Below are 20574 nucleotides of genomic sequence, written 5' to 3'. Positions count from 1 at the left end.
CAGTCTTTGGACATCTGTCCTATTTTAAAGATTTCTGTTCTGTGGGCCTAGTTGTTTCAAAATTTTTTCAAACTGCATTCTTACCAGGTTTTTGTATCTGATCTGGTGTGTCCTTTAGAGTACACCAAGTACATGAACAATACACTCTTTGTGGAGTGCAGAGCTAGTGTGTGTGTTGGACACATTGGCAACTTTGTTAGAATCAAAGCAACCCTTTAGAAAGAGACTCCAAAAACAAAATTTGAATCTTCCCAAATCAGTGCTACATTCCTGAGACCTGAGGAGGTCTTAAGGGCCTGAGAATGGAAACCTAAATCTCACTCCAACCTCTTCATACAGCCATCCAAGAACCAACCTAGTTTTCAGAGACATTAGAAAACTGGATATCCCCCTAGCCCTTCTGACCTACACGACAACTGGCACGTACCTAGGATAACTGCTCCCCTCTGCTGTAGCTGCTTCCCATTCTGTGCTGAATGGATAGTGAGAGTAAGTGTAGCAAGCTATCAAGGCCTTCCTATGGCTCCCAATTTCCAAGCCCAATGACTACTCTTCTGAGATACACCTGTATCTCAAGTTCCTTTTGGCTGTGGAACCCAAGCCAAATCAGTCGTATTTCTGCTAAGGAAAAAATTAACAGGTTAAGAACGCCTAGCCTAGTAGACAGAAATGGAATATCACTTTGCTTTCTGCTCTTTCCTGCATCTGCCTACGAAAATAGAAGGGGCAAGAACTGCAAGACCATGTCAAATCCTACTTGCCAGGCCAGTGTCACAAGAATTTAATTAAGACTCCAAATTAACTATATAAAACTGAGCTGGCTTTTCTCTGTGGTTAGGAAGGCTATGCTAGCTTCCTTGGGTCTCTTCAGAGCTTTCTTCAAGTTCCTCTGTGCTTCTAGTACTGTAATTACTTGGGAGGTGAACATAGAAGAACACAAGGGTACACACTAAGCTATAGGCTAGCCTTGGCTACATTGAGAGAATAAATAGCACACAAGATGGGGGAAGCTCTTTAGGCTTTAGGAGTTTAAAAAGTCTGTAATACCAATATTCCATAGGATTCAAAGTTCAAGGCCCACTTCAAGTACAGAGACAGATCCTACTTCAAAATGAAGGCAGTTTGCTGGCAAGCAGGATGACCTGAGCTTCATTTGTTGAGAAATTACTCCAAGGTTCTCTGATTTCTCATATGAGCTCCTTAATGTACATGTTTGTGCACACACAGAATTACAAAATTCTTAAAAGATCTGGCCAGTCGTGTGGTACATGCCTTTAATCCCAGCACTTGGGGAGGCAGACAGGCAAAGTGCTGTGAGTTCAGGTCTACAAAGGACAGCCAAGGCTACAGAGAAACCCTGTCTTGAAAAACCAAAACCAAACGAAAAAGCTGTGAAGATACTACTATAGTTACAAGGTAACTTTCTTCTAGGGTATGAGAATTTAGAGCTAATACACACAAGACCCTGGAATCAAGTCCTTGCAGGAAGGGGCACATAAAATAAAAGATGACAGGCCAAACTACTGTCACAGAAGTTTCCAGCATTGCACTGAACTGTAAGTGGTAGCTATGCACTTTTTATGGGTACAGGCAGAAAATGACATTCTTCAGTCTTAGCTGGCAATCACCAATCTGACAAAAAATCTGGGATGTAGCTCTGTTGGTAGAGTATTTGCCTAGCATATAAAAAGTCCTGGGTAGGCCGGGCGTGGTGGTGCACGCCTTTAATCCCAGCACTCGGGAGGCAGAGGCAGGCGGATCGCTGTGAGTTCGAGGCCAGCCTGGTCTACAAAGCGAGTCCATGATGGCCAAGGCTACACAGAGACCCTGTCTCGAAAAACCAAAAAAAAAAAAAAAGTCCTGGGTTCAGCTGGGCGTGGTGGCGCACGCCTTTAATCCCAGCAATCAGGAGGCAGAGGCAGGCGGATCGCTGTGAGTTCGAGGCCAGCCTGGTCTACAAAGTGAGTCCAGGATGGCCAAGGCTACACAGAGAAACCCTGTCTCGAAAAACCAAACCAAACCAAACCAAACCAAACCAAGTCCTGGGTTCAAATACCAAGGCTATGAGTTTCCTCTCAATCTCTTTCTGCATCTAACTCATCTCCTTCATGGGGTTTCTCACTTCTGAGCCTTAGGCAGGAGTGCATGGAAAGGTACTGCTAAGTAAAGGTAAGCCTGGCCATGATGGGGCCCCCAAGTCCTAGATCAATGATCATAAAAAACAAGACTGAAAGGCTAAAATCATAGCAGATGTTTTCAACGTGCTCAGGGCCATGCAGGATTGAAGCAATGGAGGCAAGACTCCAGCTTCAACTACCTCAAGTCAGTGTTAAAAATGAGGAAGGAGTAGGAGTGTGGAACCTTTAATCTCAGCACTTAGGAAGCAGAGGCAGGCAGATCTCCATGAATCTGGGACCAGCCTGGTCTACACAGAAAAATCCTGTTTCAAAAATTGGGGGCAGGGAGGAGCCGGGTGGTGGTAATCCACACAAAACAAGTTCCCGGACAGCCAAGGCTGTCTTGAAAAGATGTTTAGAAAAAAGTAAAAAAAAAAAAAAAAAAAAAAGACGCCAAGTGAAAATACACCCCTGAAGAGCGAGGTCCAGTTCTATGGATAATGGGTCCCTCACTGCAGGTGGGAGCCTGGAAAATACTTGGTAGACAAATTAAAGGAATGAGTACTTGGCAGGAAGGAGGAAAAGACTCCCAGTTTAATATAAGCCTGGAAAAGGGCTCAACACCAATGCCTATAACCTGTTTGGTTAACAGCAGACACAAATTGCCAACCTTCCCTCAGATAAGCTATCAAATCTATTTACCTGGACCCTAAGATTATTTTTCATTTGTCTAAAAGAGTAGAAATCATACTGACACTATTGAGCATTCTCAGGTCAGCTTCTTGGGAGAAGGAAGTTTAATATAGACCAATATAGCAGTATATTACATAGTGAGAGAATCTAAGGCAGCCACCAAGAAAGACTAGGCTATAGCTTTCAAAAAATCAAGGAGCAAACATACTCAGCATGTCCTCTGCCCATTCCATCTTTGAAAACAGATAGTGATGTCCCTACTGCCATTCTTCAAATTCTTGGCTTATTAAATTACAAAGTCTACAATAAACCCAGGCAATTCCAGCCACTGGAGATGCTGAAATTAAGACTGCTATGTCATGAGTTGAGATCAGCCTGGGTCACACACCAAGACCTGGCACTTCCTCCTCTCGGCCTCAAAAAAGGCAATTGTTCTTAGAAGTTGACATTTGCTTTATAAACACAATATATAATAGTAATCCTAGAGCTTTTAGCAAAGACTTGAGTTTTTCCATACAAGCAGTGTTACTGAACTGGGTAATACAGGCACATGCCTTTAATCCCAGCACTCGGGAGGCATAGGCCGGTGGATCTCTGTGAGTTTAACGCCAGCCTGGCCTACGAGGTGAGTCCAGGACAGCCAAGGCTACACAGAGAAACCCTGTCCGAAAAACCAGAAGAACAAAAACAAAACCTAAGCACTGCTTTTTTGAGACAGGGTTTCTCTGTGTAGCCTTAGCTGGCCTGGACTCACCTTGTAGACCAGGCCTGCCTCTATGGGATTAAAGGTTTGTGCCACCACACTCAGCAAGAACGAAGCCAACAAGATGGCTCAGTAAGTAAAGGTGCTTGCTCACTTAGCCAGACAACCTGAACTTGATCTATAGGACACACAGGTGGCAGGAGAGCTGACTCTCACAAGTCATCCTGCAGGCACACACAAAATAAAAAAATATGTAACTAAATATTTTAATGTAAAAAGAAAAAAGGACTAAGCATTGATTTCAAGTAACAATGTGTTAAAAGCCTCAAGAGAAAGACAAACAGCCTTAAAAAAAAAAAACTGCCTCTTTTCGGCTTTTCAAGACAGGGTTTCTCTGTGTACTCCTGGCTGTTCTAGAATTTGCTCTGTAGATCAGGCTGGCCTCGAACTCAGAGTCTACCTGCCTTAGCTTCCCAGTGATGGAATTAAAGGCATGCTCCACTGTCCACAAGAATCTCTTCAATTAAAAAAAAAATAACCATATTTAACTCATTTAGTAAGTGAAGAAACACATTTACATCCACAAAAGCAACTGTTTACTACCTACTGTATTACTTTTTATTGAAAAGCATCTTGACTTAGGATGGCTGTTTTCTGAGTTTTTGCCATACACTTTGTTAAAGGTTAAATTACTTTTTACATGCAAGTAGTGTGTTTCCCCATGTGGGAACATTTGATAGTAAAAAGATGACATACCACAGAAAGTGTTTTTTAAGTGAAAAGCTAACAAATTGTCTAGTTACAGATCACCCCCCCCCCAAAAAAAACTCCACAAACTGGGTAGTAAACTAAGTCTCTAGGCAACATATTCAAAGCTGAGACTGAATATTAAAAAAACAAAAACAAGATCTCAGATCCAATTAATAGGGACCAGCTGCACATGAGCGTCCCAGAAGCAAAGAGGCAGGAAGACATCCTAACAACCTCACTCCCTACATTAACTTCAAGTTTCCAACTCATGAACAAAGACGTTTTCTTAATTCTATTTCAGAATACTTCTCAGAAGTTGCCTTATTTACAAGGCCAACTGTGAGAGGCTTACTGAAGTTAATTGGACAATGAACTAGGCATAAGTCACTTTACAGAATGAGGGATTTCCAGAGAACCCATAGTTCAGTTTTATTCAGAGTAATGAGTGGGGAAAAAAGAAAGTAACTTCTGCTCATAGAAGAAACTCAGCCACAGGTCTGATCTGTACTGGAACTACACATGCAGTGAGGACAGGCTGCGTTTGTCTACTGTTTTCTAATATTAACAATTATAAACAGAGCAGTGCAACTAGCATTTGGAACAACCCTTCTAGTGTTACAGTGTCAGGCCCAGCACTTCACTTCTCTTCACACCACTGGTTTTCTTTGCGTACCTAGAAGAGACAGACAAGGAAGTAACTTGAGTGGTCTTTTCTGAGATGGCTAAGCACTACATATACTATTACCATCAGTAGACTGTGTGATGTGAGGTCAGAATGGAAAGCTAAGAAAACACTATGCTAAATAAGAGTAGACTTGGTAACTCCCTTTTGTAAACCACTGAACAGCAGATGCAACTGAGAGCTCTAGTCCCCCTCTTCAAAGCTGGCAAGCAAATCCAACTTAGCCACTCTTGTATTATCAGGCCTTGATCTCTTGTTTTTGTTTTGTTTTTCAAGACAGGGTTTCTCTATGTAGTCTTGGCTATCCTGGAGTCACTTTGTAGACCAGGCTGGCCTCAAACTCACAGTGATCCGCTTGCCTCTACCTCCCAAGTGCTGCGATTAAAGATGTGCGCCACCACGCCTGGCTCAGGCCCTGATTTCTAAAGCCAACTATTTATGGCCTATACAAATGTCCCAGGTAGTTGGGCGGTGGTGGCACACGCCTTTAATCCCAGCACTCAGGAGGCAGAGACAGGCGGATCGCTGTGAGTTCGAGGCCAGCCTGGTCTACAAAGTGAGTCCAGGATGGCCAAGGCTACACAGAGAGACCCTGTCTCGAAAAACCAAAATATAAATTAATTAACTAATTAATTAAAAAAAAAAAAAAAAAAGGAGGGGCCGACTAAATAAGTACACTGATAAGCTGTAGCACTAGCCCAAGACTTCATGAAGGGCCTTTTTTCTTGTCGTGGTATAAGTAGGTTCCAGTTTCTTTTTAAAAAGAAATAAGGGGCTGAAGAGATGGCTCAGTGGTTAAGAGCACTGTCTGCTCTTCCAAAGGACCTGGGTTCAATTCCCAGCACCCACATGATACCTCATAACTGTTTAACTCCAGTTCCAAGGGATCTGACACTCTCATACCAGTGCACATCAAATTAATTAAAAAAAAAAAAAAAAATTAATACAAGATAGGCTGTGTGCTACCTACCTGGGCCTCCTCCTCTTCAGTAAAGTCATTTTTGATATTGAAAGTTTTACGAATCTCCTCAGGAGTTTTCCCCTTAATCATATTGGCCACAGTCTTGCATGTAACATCAAGCAAACCTTTGATGTCTAAGTAGTTTGCAGCCTGTAAATGATAACTGATTTTTAGTCATGCGTACTGAATATTTGATTAACAATTTACATCAAATTGAGCATAAAATGATACACCTTTGAATGAACTTTATGAAATTCTCTGTCCTTTACCACTGATTACTTTCGATGTATCTTCAATTTTCACTAATTTCCTCTTATATTCTGCTTTACCTTTATCCCAGATTTTAAGTGTTTTATCTCAACTCAGTTAAAAATACTAATTTAAATTTTTTCTTTGGCTTATAAATCACTAGAAAATTACTGGATTTTCAAATATTTGCTATTTTTTCCAGATTTTGAGACAAGGTCTGTGTAGTCTTAAATGTCCTAAAACTTGCTATGTAGATCAGGTTAGGTTGTCCTCAATCAAACTCCGAGTTCATCCTGCCTCTGCCCCTATATTCTGGGGTGAAAGGTTATATACTACCACACAGCCTCAGACATTCTTTTATGCCTCTACCACTGAGCTCAGAGAACACCTTGTGTAACTTGAATACATTTAAATCGGAGGCTTTTATGGCCCAGAACTTGTTCTATCTTGACAAAAATTTATATGGCTATAATTAGAGGTAATGTCCTACATGTAAACAAGCTGTTCAAGACAAGCTATTCAATAGTGTTCCTGAACACTTGTTGTAATTACTGAGAAACAATATTGACTGCACAATTGTGTATTAACCTTTGTGTTTCACTATATTACTTACTTTTTGAAGTTCTGTTTCTGGGTAATATCATTACGAAATAGTCCCCTTTAACTCTAAAATATAACCACCATTCTAGCTTTGATTTGTGTTAGCATACTTCTTTTCCATCTTTGATTCTAAATGGGCCAGTTTGTTTCACACAAGCAGCAAAAAGTTTTGCTTTGTCTGACCTGATATTTCTCCCTCTCAAAAGTGCTGAGACCATTTACATTTAATGCAACTACTAATGAGTCTAGATAATATCCACAGTTGAAGATCAATGCATCTACCAAATTCAACCCTTTAAGTGGTGCAGGCTCTGCAACAGAACTCCCTTACACATTAACATACCAGAATAAGTTCAAAAAGTGTTCCTTGGTCAACTTTCAGGAATTCTTGGTCCCAAACAGGAATATCATCGGTCCTCTTTTCTTTGTTCTCATCATCCTCAGGAGGAGGAGGGTCATCCTTGTGGTGGGTGCACCACTGAATGACCTACAAGAACAAATTCTTATGCATTCTGTTATAAGACTTTTAGTTCAATGCTGGGAGCCTCAATCCTACACTGGGGTTAAGAACTAGCTAAAGGTGGTTAGCAAAAAGTTGACCCAATTTTTAAGGAAAAAAAATTTCATTATTAGCACATGCACACACCAACACACAGAGAAACACAAAATTCAGGGCCAGTAAGATGCCTGTTCAACAAGCATAAGGATCCCATTTTGAATCCTCAGTATCTACATAAAAAGGTTGAGGCAGCATGCACTTTGCAACTCCTAATACTGGTGGTGTTGGAGGAACTTGCTGGTTGCCAGTCTAGCTCTAAATTCAGGAAATAGAGAAAGCAATAGTTCAGGAAACCTAATGTCTTCCTCTGGCTTCAAGTGTACATCCAAAACACACGTGTGCATATACCACACACAAACCAAATTTCTGACTTACACAAACAATGGAAGGACTAAAAGCGTCGTTCATTATGAAACTAGATGGGTGTGGTGGCATGAGCCTGCAATTGTAGCACCCATAAGGCAGCAGTAGAACTGCTTCTAAGTTCAAGGCCAGCCTGAGCCAATCAAGCAAGATTCCCCCATCTTCTTTTTTGTTTGTTTGATTTTTGGTTTTTTTTTTGGACAGGGTTTCTCTGTGCAACCTCAGCTGTCCTGCACTTACTTTGTAGACCAGGCTGGCCTTGAACTCACAGCGATCCACCTGCCTCTGCCGCCCGAGTGCTGGGATTAAAGGTGTGCACCACCACCACCCAATCTAAGACCCCCATCTTAAAAAAAAAAAAAAACAAAAAAAAAACAACCCTCTTCTAGCATGCATGCAAGCAGAGCACTATATACTAAATAAATAAACAGATAAATCTTTAAAAAACAAGACAATCAAGCCAAGAGGTGGCACTTTACACCTTTAATATAGGTACTCAGGAAGCAGAGACACGTAAAATCTCTGAATTTGAGGCCAGTTTGTGTCTACAAAGCAAGTTCCAGGACAGCCAGGGCTTTACTGAGAAACCCTGTCTCGAAAACAAGAAATAAAAAAATAAAAAACAAACCAAAGATATAAAACTAAATCTATCCCCAAAAAAGACCTTACCTGGGCTAAGGCTTAGCTCAGTAATAAAACATTTACTAAGCATGGTTGAGACCCTAATTTCAATCCTCAATACCAAAATAAGAAAAACAAAATAATCACTTACTTTTTTTAGAATTGCTGCATTAACATTTGGTAAAGGAACAGGATCATCATCTCCCTCATCATCCATTCCCAAATCTAAGAAAACCAGGAGAAAAGCCATTATTTTTCAACTTTGTAACAAATAACAACATTCTGTCCTAGTAAGGGTTTCTATTGCTGTTTAAAAAAAAAAAAAAAACCAAAAGGAAATTATAAACAATTTATTTCATCCTATACTTCCAGGTAACAGCCTGTCAAGACAGGAGCTGAAGCAGGGCAGGAACCTGGAGGCAGGAACTAAAATGGAAGACACTGCTTACTGCCTTGCTCCTCTGCCTTACTCAGCCAGCTTTCTTATACAATCCAGGACCTGGAGATGAGACCACCTACAGTGGGCTGGGCCTTCCTACAATCACTAATCAAGAAAATGCCACACAGGCCAATCTTGTGAGGGCATTTTCCAAATTGAGGTTCCTTTTTCTACAAATGACTCTAGCTGTGTCAAGCTGATATAAAACTAGCTAATATGGTTGGGCATGGGGGCACATACCTGTCAGTGATTTAATGAAGCATGGATAACTGAACAACAATCTGGAAAAGCTAAACCCTATTCTTTTTAAAAATTAGCCAAATTTTTATTTGTTCATTTCTTATATTTCAAGTACCTTTTTTTAAGTTTTTCAAGACAGAGCTTTTCTCTGTGTTATCTTGGCTGTCCTACACTCACTTTGTAGACCAGGCTGGCCTCGGACTCACACAGTGAGTGAACCACTTGCCTCTGTCTCCGGAGTGCTGGGATTACAGACATGCACCACCATGACCATCTTGAAGTACTCTTTAGGGCTATCCTTGGTCTGAGTTTCTTTGTTATAGTTCTCAGCCACCACACAACTACAATCAATCACTTTACAGGGTTTCCCTTCTCCATCAATTTACACAACAGTCTCTAACTCTACTTGAAGGAGAATCTAATGTTTTCTCCTAGTCTATATAGGGACTGCATGCACAGAGTACACATAAACACATGCAGGCAAAACAGCTGTACATAAAAAATATGAAAATCAAATGAGAAGTCTAAGGTCAACCATTAGATACTCCCAGGTCTAGATGAGAACAAAATAGACCTTGAACACAAGGCACTCACTAAGGTCCTTTACAAGAAGTTTCAGCAGTGGTAAAAAGAAAGCATCTCCTCTCTCCTAATAATTCCAGTACTTGTCCTAGACTCGTTCCCTGCTTAAACAAAACAAAAAGCAAAGCCTTAAGTTCATATGTATTAAAAAAAAAAAAAAAAAAATCACGCACACCCCCAGATACTGTTAAGAGAATCTATACTGTAGAATTTCTCTTTGGATGACTGAGATATTGATATTGCAAGGCAACAAAATATGACCTTTGTTTAAATATAAAGCTATTTGGAAGAAGGCTTAAGTAATTTTAAGGTCCTGATGGCTACAAGAATTACTTCTTTTGTATTTAGATATACTTTGGGGTTTTGTTTATTTTTTGGTTTTTTGAGACAGGTTTTCTCTGTGTAGCAGAGCCCTGGCTGTCCTGGACTTGCCTTGTAGACCAGGCTGGCCTCAAACGCAAAGATCTGCCTGTCTCTGCCTCCCAAGTACTGGCACTAAAAGGCATGTGCCACCATGCCTGGCTGAGATGCTCTTTTTTCTTTAAGACCATATATGAAGCTGGGCACAGTGGCACACACCTGTAATCCCAGCACTTGGGAGTCAGAGGCAGGCGGATCACTGTGAGTTTGAGTCCAGCCTGGTCTATAAAGCTAGTCCAGGACAGCCAAGGCCACACAGAGAACCCTGTCTCAAAAAACCAAAAAAGACTATATGAAAGCAAAATATATTCATTTAAGCTATTTTGTTTCAGGGAATTTTGACAGACACATGTATCTGATACCACTTCCTGACTTGAACAAAACAAACCAATCCACATGCACAGAGTTTCACTTCTGATTATCCCGGGTTTAAAAAGCTTCATTTTAGGGATCTGGAGAGATGACTCAGTGGTTAAGAGCACTGTCTATTCTTCCAAAGGACCTGGGTTCAATCCCCACCAATGACATGACAGCTCACGACTGTCTGCATCTCCAGTTGGAAGGGATCTGACAGCTACATACCAATGTACATAAAAATAAAATAAAATAAAAATTTAAAGTTTCATTTTATTTTTTAAAGTCACATGAAACTAATTAGAGGCACTGCAGATACAAAACAAAGCAGTAAGACATCAAATTCAAAGAACTCGAACTCTCAAGAGGCTAGAATCGGCTGGAGAGATGGCTCAGCGGTTAAGAACACTGACTGCTCTTCCAGAGGTTCTGAGTTCAATTCCCAGCAACCACATGGTGGTTCACAACCATCTGTAATGTGACCTAATATGCACTGTATACATAATAAATAAAAACAAATCTTTAAGAAAAAAAAAAAAAAAAAAGAGGCTAGAATCATATAAGCTACAGGTAATTCAGATGAAACCATTCAGCTTTTGAGACCACAAAGAATACAGAGGGAAGAATCCTTTAACATTGCTATCTACTTACTACTGAAATCAAAGCCGATCTGCACAAGTTTCTAGGCAACTAATGCTCTTAAAATTACCAAATGCTTCTTTGAAGCAGCACAGGATAGATCAGTACATCAGGCAACCACTAAGATGAAGTAAGTACTTCAATTGGCAAACAAGTATTCATGGAGCAAGTTTGCTGTTACTCACCTACCTTTACAGAGCTACTTGGACCACTTTCTCTTTATTGTGACCATTCCATATTCCTCCACTCAACAGGTACTTGACTACAGGACATACCAAGGGGTTTACAGACTTACTAGAGGGGATCTACAATGTTTGTTACCATAATGTAGAACTTCAAGTGCCACATGATATGCACCAAATACCAAAGAGAATGTTTCCAGCTTTTAAAAAGGCTCATGGCTGGGTGTGGCGGCACACGCCTTTAATCCCAGCACTCAGGAGGCAGAGGCAGGTGGATCACTATGAGTTCCAGGTCAGCCTGATCTACAAAGCCAGTCTAGGACAGCCAAGGCTACAGAGAAACCCTGTCTCAAAAAACCTTTTATTAAAAAAAAAAAAAAAAAAAAAAAAAAATATATATATATATATATATATATATATATATATATATATGTGTGTGTGTGTGTATGTATGTATGTGTGTGTGTATAGCATTAGTTGCCTAGAAACTTGTGCAGATCGGCTTTGATTTCAGTAGTAAGTAGATAGCACACATACATACATACATACACACACTTTTTAAATTGCATGTGTTTATGTGGATGGGCGTTTGTCTGTATGTCTGTGCACTACCTGCATAACCGGTGCCTATGGAGGCAAAAGTGGGTGCTGGATGACCTGGGATTAGTTTATAGAGAAATTGTGAGTTGTTGTGTGGGTATGAGCTGCCATGTGGGTGCTGGAAATTGAACACGGGTCCTCTGGAGAGCAGCCAGTGTTCTTAACCACTGAACCATCTCTCTAGCCCCATCAAGACCCCTTTTTTGACAGGACAGGTCATATATAGCTCAGGAAGACCTCAAACTTTCTATGTACCAGAAGCTGGCTTTGATCTTCCTATGTGCCATAATTACTGGCATGCACCACCATAACTATCTTAACTTTCCTTAATCATCCTGTCTCCTTTCTTTCTTTCTTTCTTTCTTTTTTTTTGTGGTGTGTGTGTGTGTGGGGGGGTGTTTCTGTTTTAGCCTTGGCTATCCTGGACCTCACTTTATAGACCAGGCTGACCCTAAACTCAGAGATCGGCCTGCCTCTGCCTCCCTAGTACAATCCTATTTACCCCAGCATTATTTCCCAAAATCATGGGACTTAAAATCTAACTATCGAGCCGGGCGTGGTGGCACACGCCTTTAATCCCAGCACTTGGGAGGCAGAGGCAGGTGGATCGCTTTGAGTTCGAGGCCAGCCTGGTCTACAAAGTGAGTCCAGGATGGCCAAGTCTACACAGAGAAACCCTGTCTCGAAAACCCCCCCCAAAAAAATCAAATCCAATCAAATCAAATCTAACTATCTCACTAGTACCGCACACTGTAGTCGTTTTAAAACATGGAATGACACCAGTTAAGATGCTCCTGCAGCATCATTTGTGATACAACTTTACAAACTATACTGAGTGACAGTTTTGTTTGTTATCTGGCACTCTTCCTACTATGTAAATTCTTTAAGAACAGAGATCATGTCTCACCTTCTTTTCACCAAACCTGTTCCAGGGTCCTGCCTCAACCTCCAAAGTGCTAACATTATAGATGAGCCACTATACCTGGATTATTACTCTTTGCTTCCTTCAAGTATTTATAAACCATAGACCATTCCTATGGAAAACCCCGTGACTAAGTAATAGAGAACTCTCTCTCTTTTTTTAGACAAGGTTTCTCTTATAGTCCTGGCTGTCCTGGAACTTGAACTCATAAAGATCTGCTTGTCTCTGCCTCCTGAGCACTGGGATTAATGGCATACACCACCACACTGGCCAGATAACATTCTTACTAAATTATTTCTCCCATCAATTTGAAACACTGATGTGTAGGTTTCCTATACACACTATTAATATTAATTAGTAAGCTTTCAAAGTTTCAGGAACCATTGTCTTATCCCACCTTTATTCAAGTGCACACATGTGTTGCAGCAGTTTCATCAAAATGTCAAGTAGACAGAAAAACTTGTTTTTAAAATAGATCTTGGAGCTAGAGAGATGGCTCAGTGGTTAAGAGCACCACCTGTTCTTCCAGAGGTCCTGAGTTTGATTCCCAGCAACCACATGGTGGCTCACAATCATCTGTAATGTGACCTGATGCCCTCTTCTGGCCTACAGGTGTGTACATGCAGGCAGAACACTATACATAATAAACAAACAAATAAAAATGCATCTTGGTTAAAAAGCACATGCCATTGCAAGCCTGACCACCAGGTTCAATGATCCTCAGAACTCACAATAGAGGGAGAGAACCAACTCCCAAAAGTTGTCCTGCAGTATGCACATATATACACAACATATAGAAACACCTAACAATAACTATATACAGGGACAGCTCAGTGGTTATGAGAACTTGTTACTGTTTTTTTGGGGGGGGCGAGGGGAGGCTCAAGACAGGGTTTCTCTGTGTAACCTTGGCTGTCCTGTCCTGGACTCCATTTGGGCTGTCCTGTCCTGGACTCCATTTGTAGACCAGGCTGGCCTCAAATTCATAGAGATCTACCTGTCTCTGCTTCCCGAGTGCTGGGATTGCAGGCATGTACCCAGCTAAGCACTTGTTACTTTGCAAGGGACCTGGGTTTGGTTCCCAGGGTCCCACATCCAGCAGGTCCAGTTCCAGAGAATCTCATGCCTCTTCGTACCTCTGCATAAACATGGTGTGGTACACAACACATATGCAGGCAAAATAGCTATACACAGAAACTAATTTTTTAAATTCAGATGTGGAGTTTTAAAAAAGTCTTCAACAGTATCCAACCCATGGAGCTTACTTCCTCCAATAAAAGAGCAAGCAGTTCTATTTGGCTGCCATACAGTAAGACAAGCCCTAAATGCTTTGTAAATCCAATTTATTTGAAACAAAATGGACTATTATAGCCAGGCATGGTGGTATGTGCCTTTAGTCCCAGCTCCCAGAAGTCAGAGGCAAGTTCTGAGTTTCTGAGTTCCAGGCAACCTAGTCTACAGAGGTAGTTCCAGGACAGGCACAACTGCACAGAGAAGCCCTGTCTCAAAACTAAAAAACGAAAACAAAAAGAAAGAAAGAAAGAAAGAAAGAAAGAAAGAAAGAAAGAAAGAAAGAAAGAAAGAAAGACAGGCCAGTCTTTAATCCCAGTACTCGGGAGGCAGAGGCAGAGGCAGAGGCAGAGGCAGGTGGATTGCTGTGAATGCGAGGTCAGCTTTGGCCTACAAAGTGAGTCCAGGACAGCCAGGAGTACACAGAGACAGAGAAACCCTGTCTCGAAAGACAAAAACAAACAAAACAAAAAACAGATGGTTGGGAGCCACCACGTGGGCTGGGAACTGAATTCACAACCTCTTCCAGGCCCATAATTTTGTTTTGTTTGTGAGACAGAGTCTCATTATGTAGTCTTGCCTGGCCTAGAACTCAGAGATCCCTATCTCTCTGCTAAGTGCTGGAATTAAAGGTATGAGCCATTACACTTAGCAAATCTTAAAAAACAAAAAGTCCAACACTTTGATAGTTCGTGGTTTTATTCATACAACAAAGGAAATTACTTCACTCTCAAGCTTAGACTGCCTCAAATACACCTAATACTTGTAAGTTACAGGCCCTTATCCTACCTTATACTCCCTCTTTCTTCACACCAAGGCTTCATAACTTACCTTCCAGCATGGTCTTGATGGTAACAGATTGTTTGGCAATTTCTACGTCAACTTCAAATATCTCTCCATCAGAGCTCTGTAACTTTATCGAAGGCATCTAAAAAATAGAAATTAAAGAGCTATTAATTCATTCCACAAAACATTTCATCAAATAGTCTGTCAGGAAGTTGTAACTTACAGTTACTGTACAGTTCTAAGATCTTCACAGCAAGCCTGTAATTATTTTTGTTAGAAGAAAAAATTTCAGAGCCAGTGTGGTGGAGCACACCTCTAATCCCAGCACTTGGAAGGCAGAGGCAGGTGGATCACTGAGTTCGAGGCCAACTTGATCTACAAAGCTAGTCCAAGACAGCCAAAATAACACAGAGAAATCCTGTCTGTCTCAAAAACCTAAAAAGAAAAAATTTCACAAGTACAGCTCCTTTAAGCATCAGCCTGATGCCTTTAATCCCAGCATTCGGTAGGCAGAGGCAGGTCGATCTCTGAGTTTGAGGCCAGCCTGGTCTATAGAGTATAGGACAGCCAAGTCTACGTGGGGGGGGGGGGGGGGGGGATGGGATGGGATGGATCAGCCTGAAAGGTCCGCTTAAAGGCAGTACTGAATTTACACCGGTATTAAGCCAGGAGTGGCAGCGCATGCCTTTAATCCCAGCACTTGGGAGGCAGAGGCAGGTGGATCTCTTGTCCAGGCCAGCCTGGTCTACAAAGCAAGTCCAAGTCAGCCGAGGCTGCACAGAGAAACCCTGTCTTGGGGGAAAATACAGCTGGTATTAAGAGCTATCTGTATTGGGTGAGAGAGATGGCTCAGTGGTTAAGAGCACGGTCTGCTCTTCCAGAGGTCCTGAGTTCAATTCCCAGAAACCACATGGTGGCGCACAACCATCTATATGTAATGTGATCTAATGCCTTCTTCTGCCATGCAGGTGTACATGCAAATAGAGTACTCGTATACATAAAATAAAGTATTTTTGCTTTAAAGTTATATATGCTTATTTATTTTTGTTTTTCAAGACTGGGTTTCTCTGTGTAGCCTTGGCTGTCCTGGAACTCATGGGGGCTGGAGAGATGGCTCAGTGGTTAAGAGCTCTGACTGCTCTTCCAGAGGTCCTGAGTTCAATTCCCAGCAACCACATGGTGGCTCACAACCATCTATAATGTGATCTGATGCCCTCTTCTGGTCTGCTGTGTACATGGAGGCAGAGCACTGAATACATAATAAATAAATATCTTAACAACAAAAGGCATGAGCCACCACCACCACCTATATCTTTGACATTTACTTTTAGAATGTGTGTGGGTGTGCAAATACCTTAGCACATATTTGAAAGGCAGAGAACAAGTTGGAGGAGGCAGCTCTTTTTCCACTGTGTGAGTTCCAGGGATAAAATTTAGGTCATCAGGCTTGGCAGCTGAGCTATTTGCTAGCCCTTCAAAAATTTCAATATACTCCAGACGTGGTGGCACACACCTTTAATCCCAGCACTCGGGAGGCAGAGGCAGGCGGATCGCTGTGAGTTCCAGGCCAGCCTGGTCTACAAAGTGAGTCCAGGACAGCCAAGGCTACACAAAGAAACCCTGTCTGGAAAAACCAAAAATTTTTGATATATGCTTTTCATACTCCTTTATGCTCACATGGAGTAATAACTACCCAATCTAAAATATTAACTGCCACAATTAACTACCTACCTGAAATCAGCCCAAAAGAAAAATATCAAATAAAACTAAATTTCCTACAATGAAATCTAGTAGTGAAAAACAAGTAAACTAGGGCTGGAGAGATGGCTCAGAGGTTTAGAGCACTGGCTGCTCTTCCAGAGGTCTTGAGTTCAATTCCCAGCAACCACCTGGTGGCTTACAACCATCTATAATGAGGTCTGGTGTCCTCTTCTGGCCTACAGGCACACATACAGGCAGAACACTGTATACATAATAAATAAATAAATCTTTTTTTAAAAAAAGTAAACTACTACAAAGAGTAGACTAGGATATGCTTATTTAGCTAAACAAATACGACACACAAGAAAATAAAAGACATATAAACAGATGTCAAGATGATCTCCTAAAACCCGTAAGGAGCTTAAATTTAGAAGAGTCCTTTTGAATTTTTCATCACCTACTTGTCAATTGTCCAAGTTTGAGATCCTCTAAGTCCCTACAAAAAAACCTACTTCAAAAACGTATTTAAAGAAGAGGTGGTGACCCACGCCTTTAAGCGCAGCACTTGGGAGGCAGAGGCAGAGGCAGGAGGATCTCTATGAATTCAAGGCCAGCCTGGTCTACAGAGTGAGCTCCCTACAGAGAAACCAGTCCTATAACAAATCCCCCTTTTGGAGGGCTGAGGGTCATAAATTCAAGGACTGCATAGATTACATAAGGAGTTTAAGCCAGCCTTGGAGGAGCTCAGAAAAAACTTGCTTCAAAATGAAACACAAAAGACCCTGGGATTATAGCTCATCAGTATAAGAATTCCCTAACCTGTGTAAGGTCCTACTTCAATCTGCAGCACTATACTCTCCCCCTGCCCAAAAGGTGAGCCAGGACATGTCATAATCCCAGCATTTGACAAGAAGCAGAAGGATCCGAAGTTCAAAGCCATCTTACTGACACATAGGAAGGAAGTTTAAGGCTAGCCTAGGTTTCCTAAGACCCTGTCTCAAGAACTGAACTCAGCCGGGCGTGGTGGCGCACGCCTTTAATCCCAGCACTTGGGAGGCAGAGGCAGGCGGATCGCTCTGAGTTCGTTCGAGGCCAGCCTGGTCTACAAAGTGAGTCCAGGATGGCCAAGGCTACACAGAGAAACTCTGTCTCGAAAAACCAAAAAAAAAAAAAAAAAAAAGAACTGAACTCAACAACCAAAAACCCTATGAACTCAGATAAAATATGAGCCTTTAGGGAAATTTTTTTATTTTTTTATTTATTTTTATGTATACGAATGTTCTATCTGCATGTACACCCACAATGCCAGAAAAGGGCATTAGATCACATTTATAGATATTGTGAGCCACCATATGGTTGGTGGATTTCTGGAAGAGTAGACAGTGCTCTTAACTACTGAGCCATCTCCCCAGTCCCTATATAAAATGTTTTTTTTTAAAAATAAGCAACTAATTCCTATTACAATTTGAGTTTGAGGAAACACCACACAAAAACAAATCTAATACAGCATTTTCTCATCTTCATATTTCTCCCTCATTCCTCCAAAAGAGGATTAGTTCAACAGCTTTTTAAAATCCACATGCAACTTTTTTTTGGTAGTTTGGTTTTGTCGTTGTTTTGGAGGGGCATTGGTGTTTTGCCTATATGTCTATCTGTGAGAGGGTGTTGGATCCTCTGGAACTGGAGTTACAGTTGTTAGCTGCCATGTAGGTGTCCGGAATAGAACTCGGGACCTCTAGAAGAGCAGCCAGTGCTCTTAACTGCTGAGCCATCTCTCCAGCATCTGTAGTATCTTTTTTGAGACAGTGTTCCTCTGTATTGCCTTGGCTGTCCTGGAACTTGCTCTACAGTGGGGGCTAGTCTTGAACTCAGACATCAGCTTGCCTCTGCCTCCAGGGCTGGGACTAAAGGCCCCACAACAACCCAACTCACATGCAACTTTTTTTGGGGGGGAGGGTTTCCAAGACAGAGTTTCTCTGTATAGCCTTAGCTATCCTGGACTTACTTTGTAGACCAGGCTGGCCTCGAATTCACAGTGATCCTCCTGCCTGTGCCTCCCAAGTGCTGGGATTAAAAGCATGTACTGCCACAGCTGGCGTTCACATGTAACTCTTAAAGTCTGTGCTTCTGAGGTGGACATATTCTTTCAATGTTACTATCTACTAACTTAAGGTACTTCTGAAGCTTTCTGGATCTGGGATTACCAATAATGTGAATTTACACAACAGTATAGGGTTTGGCATTTAAAATAGCTATTGCATCCATTTTAGGGTCAAACACTTAAGACCCAGCACATCCCTTAAAATGTTCATTCAGCCTTCCTGAGACACTCGACCCCATTCCTCAAGTAAACAAGATGTGAGAAAGGGGTCGGGGAGAGATAAGGCTGTTTTACAATCATCCATTGAAATATGCGGCTCTCCCTCATTCATGGTTAGAGAATCAGATTTCACTTTTCAACTCACAAACATGTCTGCTTCTCCATGTTACTCAGTGCTTGCCAATGCAGAACTGAGAAGCTCAAAGCAGCAGACCCTCCTATAAGCCAACAGTAAAAGTTAAAAATAAAAAGGCCAGTTTATAACAGCAAAATATGTTTTTTATAGTCCCTAGTACTCTAACAAATATTCCAGAACAAGTCTAACTTTGTCGTTGACAAAATTACTTTAAACGACCAATCCATACTCCCTTGAAATAATCCATAAAAAAGAAAGATGTGCTTAGTCATAGTCAAATTTAGGTATAGGTTACTCGTAAGGGAGCCAGGATCTTATTAAATAACAGGGAGGCGATCGGTTAATCTGTAATTCAATGCACTCTGTAATCCTAGACTTAACTTTTGTTGTGTTGGCATTAAGTGTAAATTTTTTAAGTAATAATGCATGAGATTTCGATTTGATATGCTTTCAAAATCCCCTTCTTCGGTCCTCTAAATTCTTGGACTTGGAAAACAACCATACCAGGTTGGCATAATGAGAATTCTAGTACACCAGACTTTAAAAGCAAACCTGTTTTAGGTGACTCGAAATTCTGACACTTGTTATTAGACTGGTGGATGGAAGAGACTATTTTTCTAAGCCACAGACACATTCTACTGTGACACGGTGATGGAAAAGTGCAAGACTCCAAACCTGAGGACTCCATTAGAAAGTGAGCCAAAAGGCAGGTGTTAACACTATCCCTTATTTTAAAAAAAACAAAAAACAGACATCTCAAGTTTTAGCGTCAAGGGCTCCTAAAAGTCACACACCTCAGAGAACCGGGGTCTATTACAGTAGTAAGTTCAGAGACTGCAGGTCATGACAAAACAAGGCACAGAAATATGGAGTCTGTTCTCCGCAGATTCTGTGGTAGAATAGGCAAAATAGGGGGCTAGTGACGCCGGATACAGGAGAAAGGGAAGGAGCCAGAATCGAGTAGCAACGAGTAGCCACCAGACCTGGGTGGGCAGGGACACCCCGACTCAAGGCCCCTCCGCCCGCCCTGGGAGCAGCAGGCCTGTCGCTGAGGCAGGCCCGGCCCGAAGCCTAGGCCTCGCGGCTGTGTTCGGGCCCGACCGCCGCCGTCCGCGGAGCAGCAGGCCGGCCACGGGGCTCGGCTCACACGCTCCGGGCGAGCGCCGAGACGATACGCGGCCCTAGGAGGCCTGACCCGGTCGACTCGCGCCTCCCGCCGTCCGGGGTCGGCCACCGGGCCCCCCACGGCGGCTCAGGGTACGCCAGGCCGAATCGCGGCCGCCACCGCCACCGCCTCGTGCAGACCACAGCAACCGTGGGGCTCCCACCCAGCCCTTCCTCGAGGGGCTACGGTCCGGTCCCGCTCGCGGGCGGCTACTCACGGTGCTCGGTCTCAAGACCGCGGGCCCGAGGCGGACGGGCGGCGCTCACACGACAGGAGAGACACCGAGGACAAGGCCACTACAGCGGCGGCGCCGCGCGGCGTCGGCTTTTATACGAGCGGGAAGCGGGCGTCGAGGACCCCGAGCTCGTGACGTCACACAGCCGGTCGGGCTGGCTGCTGAGATCGCCTGACGGCAGGCGGAGGGCGGCGAGGTAAACCCTAAGCGCCGCAGCGGGGAGTCTATGGGAGAGATGCTGAAGGGCGGCGGATGGAGGGGCGACT

The 20574-nt window shown here is 42.4% G+C and overlaps 1 protein-coding gene across 1 annotated transcript; it reads right to left on the bottom strand.

Moving 5' to 3' along the window:
* Positions 1 to 4677: 4677 nt before the first annotated feature.
* Positions 4678 to 20442, bottom strand: Skp1 (S-phase kinase associated protein 1). The gene is made up of 6 exons (XM_051167446.1): positions 20291 to 20442; positions 14797 to 14893; positions 8450 to 8523; positions 7099 to 7242; positions 5916 to 6056; positions 4678 to 4936 (listed from the first exon to the last, which is right to left on the bottom strand). The coding sequence occupies exons 2-6, from the start codon at positions 14891 to 14893 to the stop codon at positions 4901 to 4903; spliced, it is 492 nt and encodes a 163-aa protein (XP_051023403.1). The 5' UTR covers positions 20291 to 20442; the 3' UTR covers positions 4678 to 4900.
* Between the last annotated feature and the right edge of the window lie 132 nt (positions 20443 to 20574).

This window comes from Acomys russatus, chromosome 25 (assembly GCF_903995435.1).
Source record: "Acomys russatus chromosome 25, mAcoRus1.1, whole genome shotgun sequence".
In the NCBI taxonomy this organism is placed as follows: Eukaryota; Metazoa; Chordata; class Mammalia; order Rodentia; family Muridae; genus Acomys; species Acomys russatus.
Note: the sequence above shows the minus strand (reverse complement) of the source record. Positions and strands in the feature narration are given on the sequence as shown.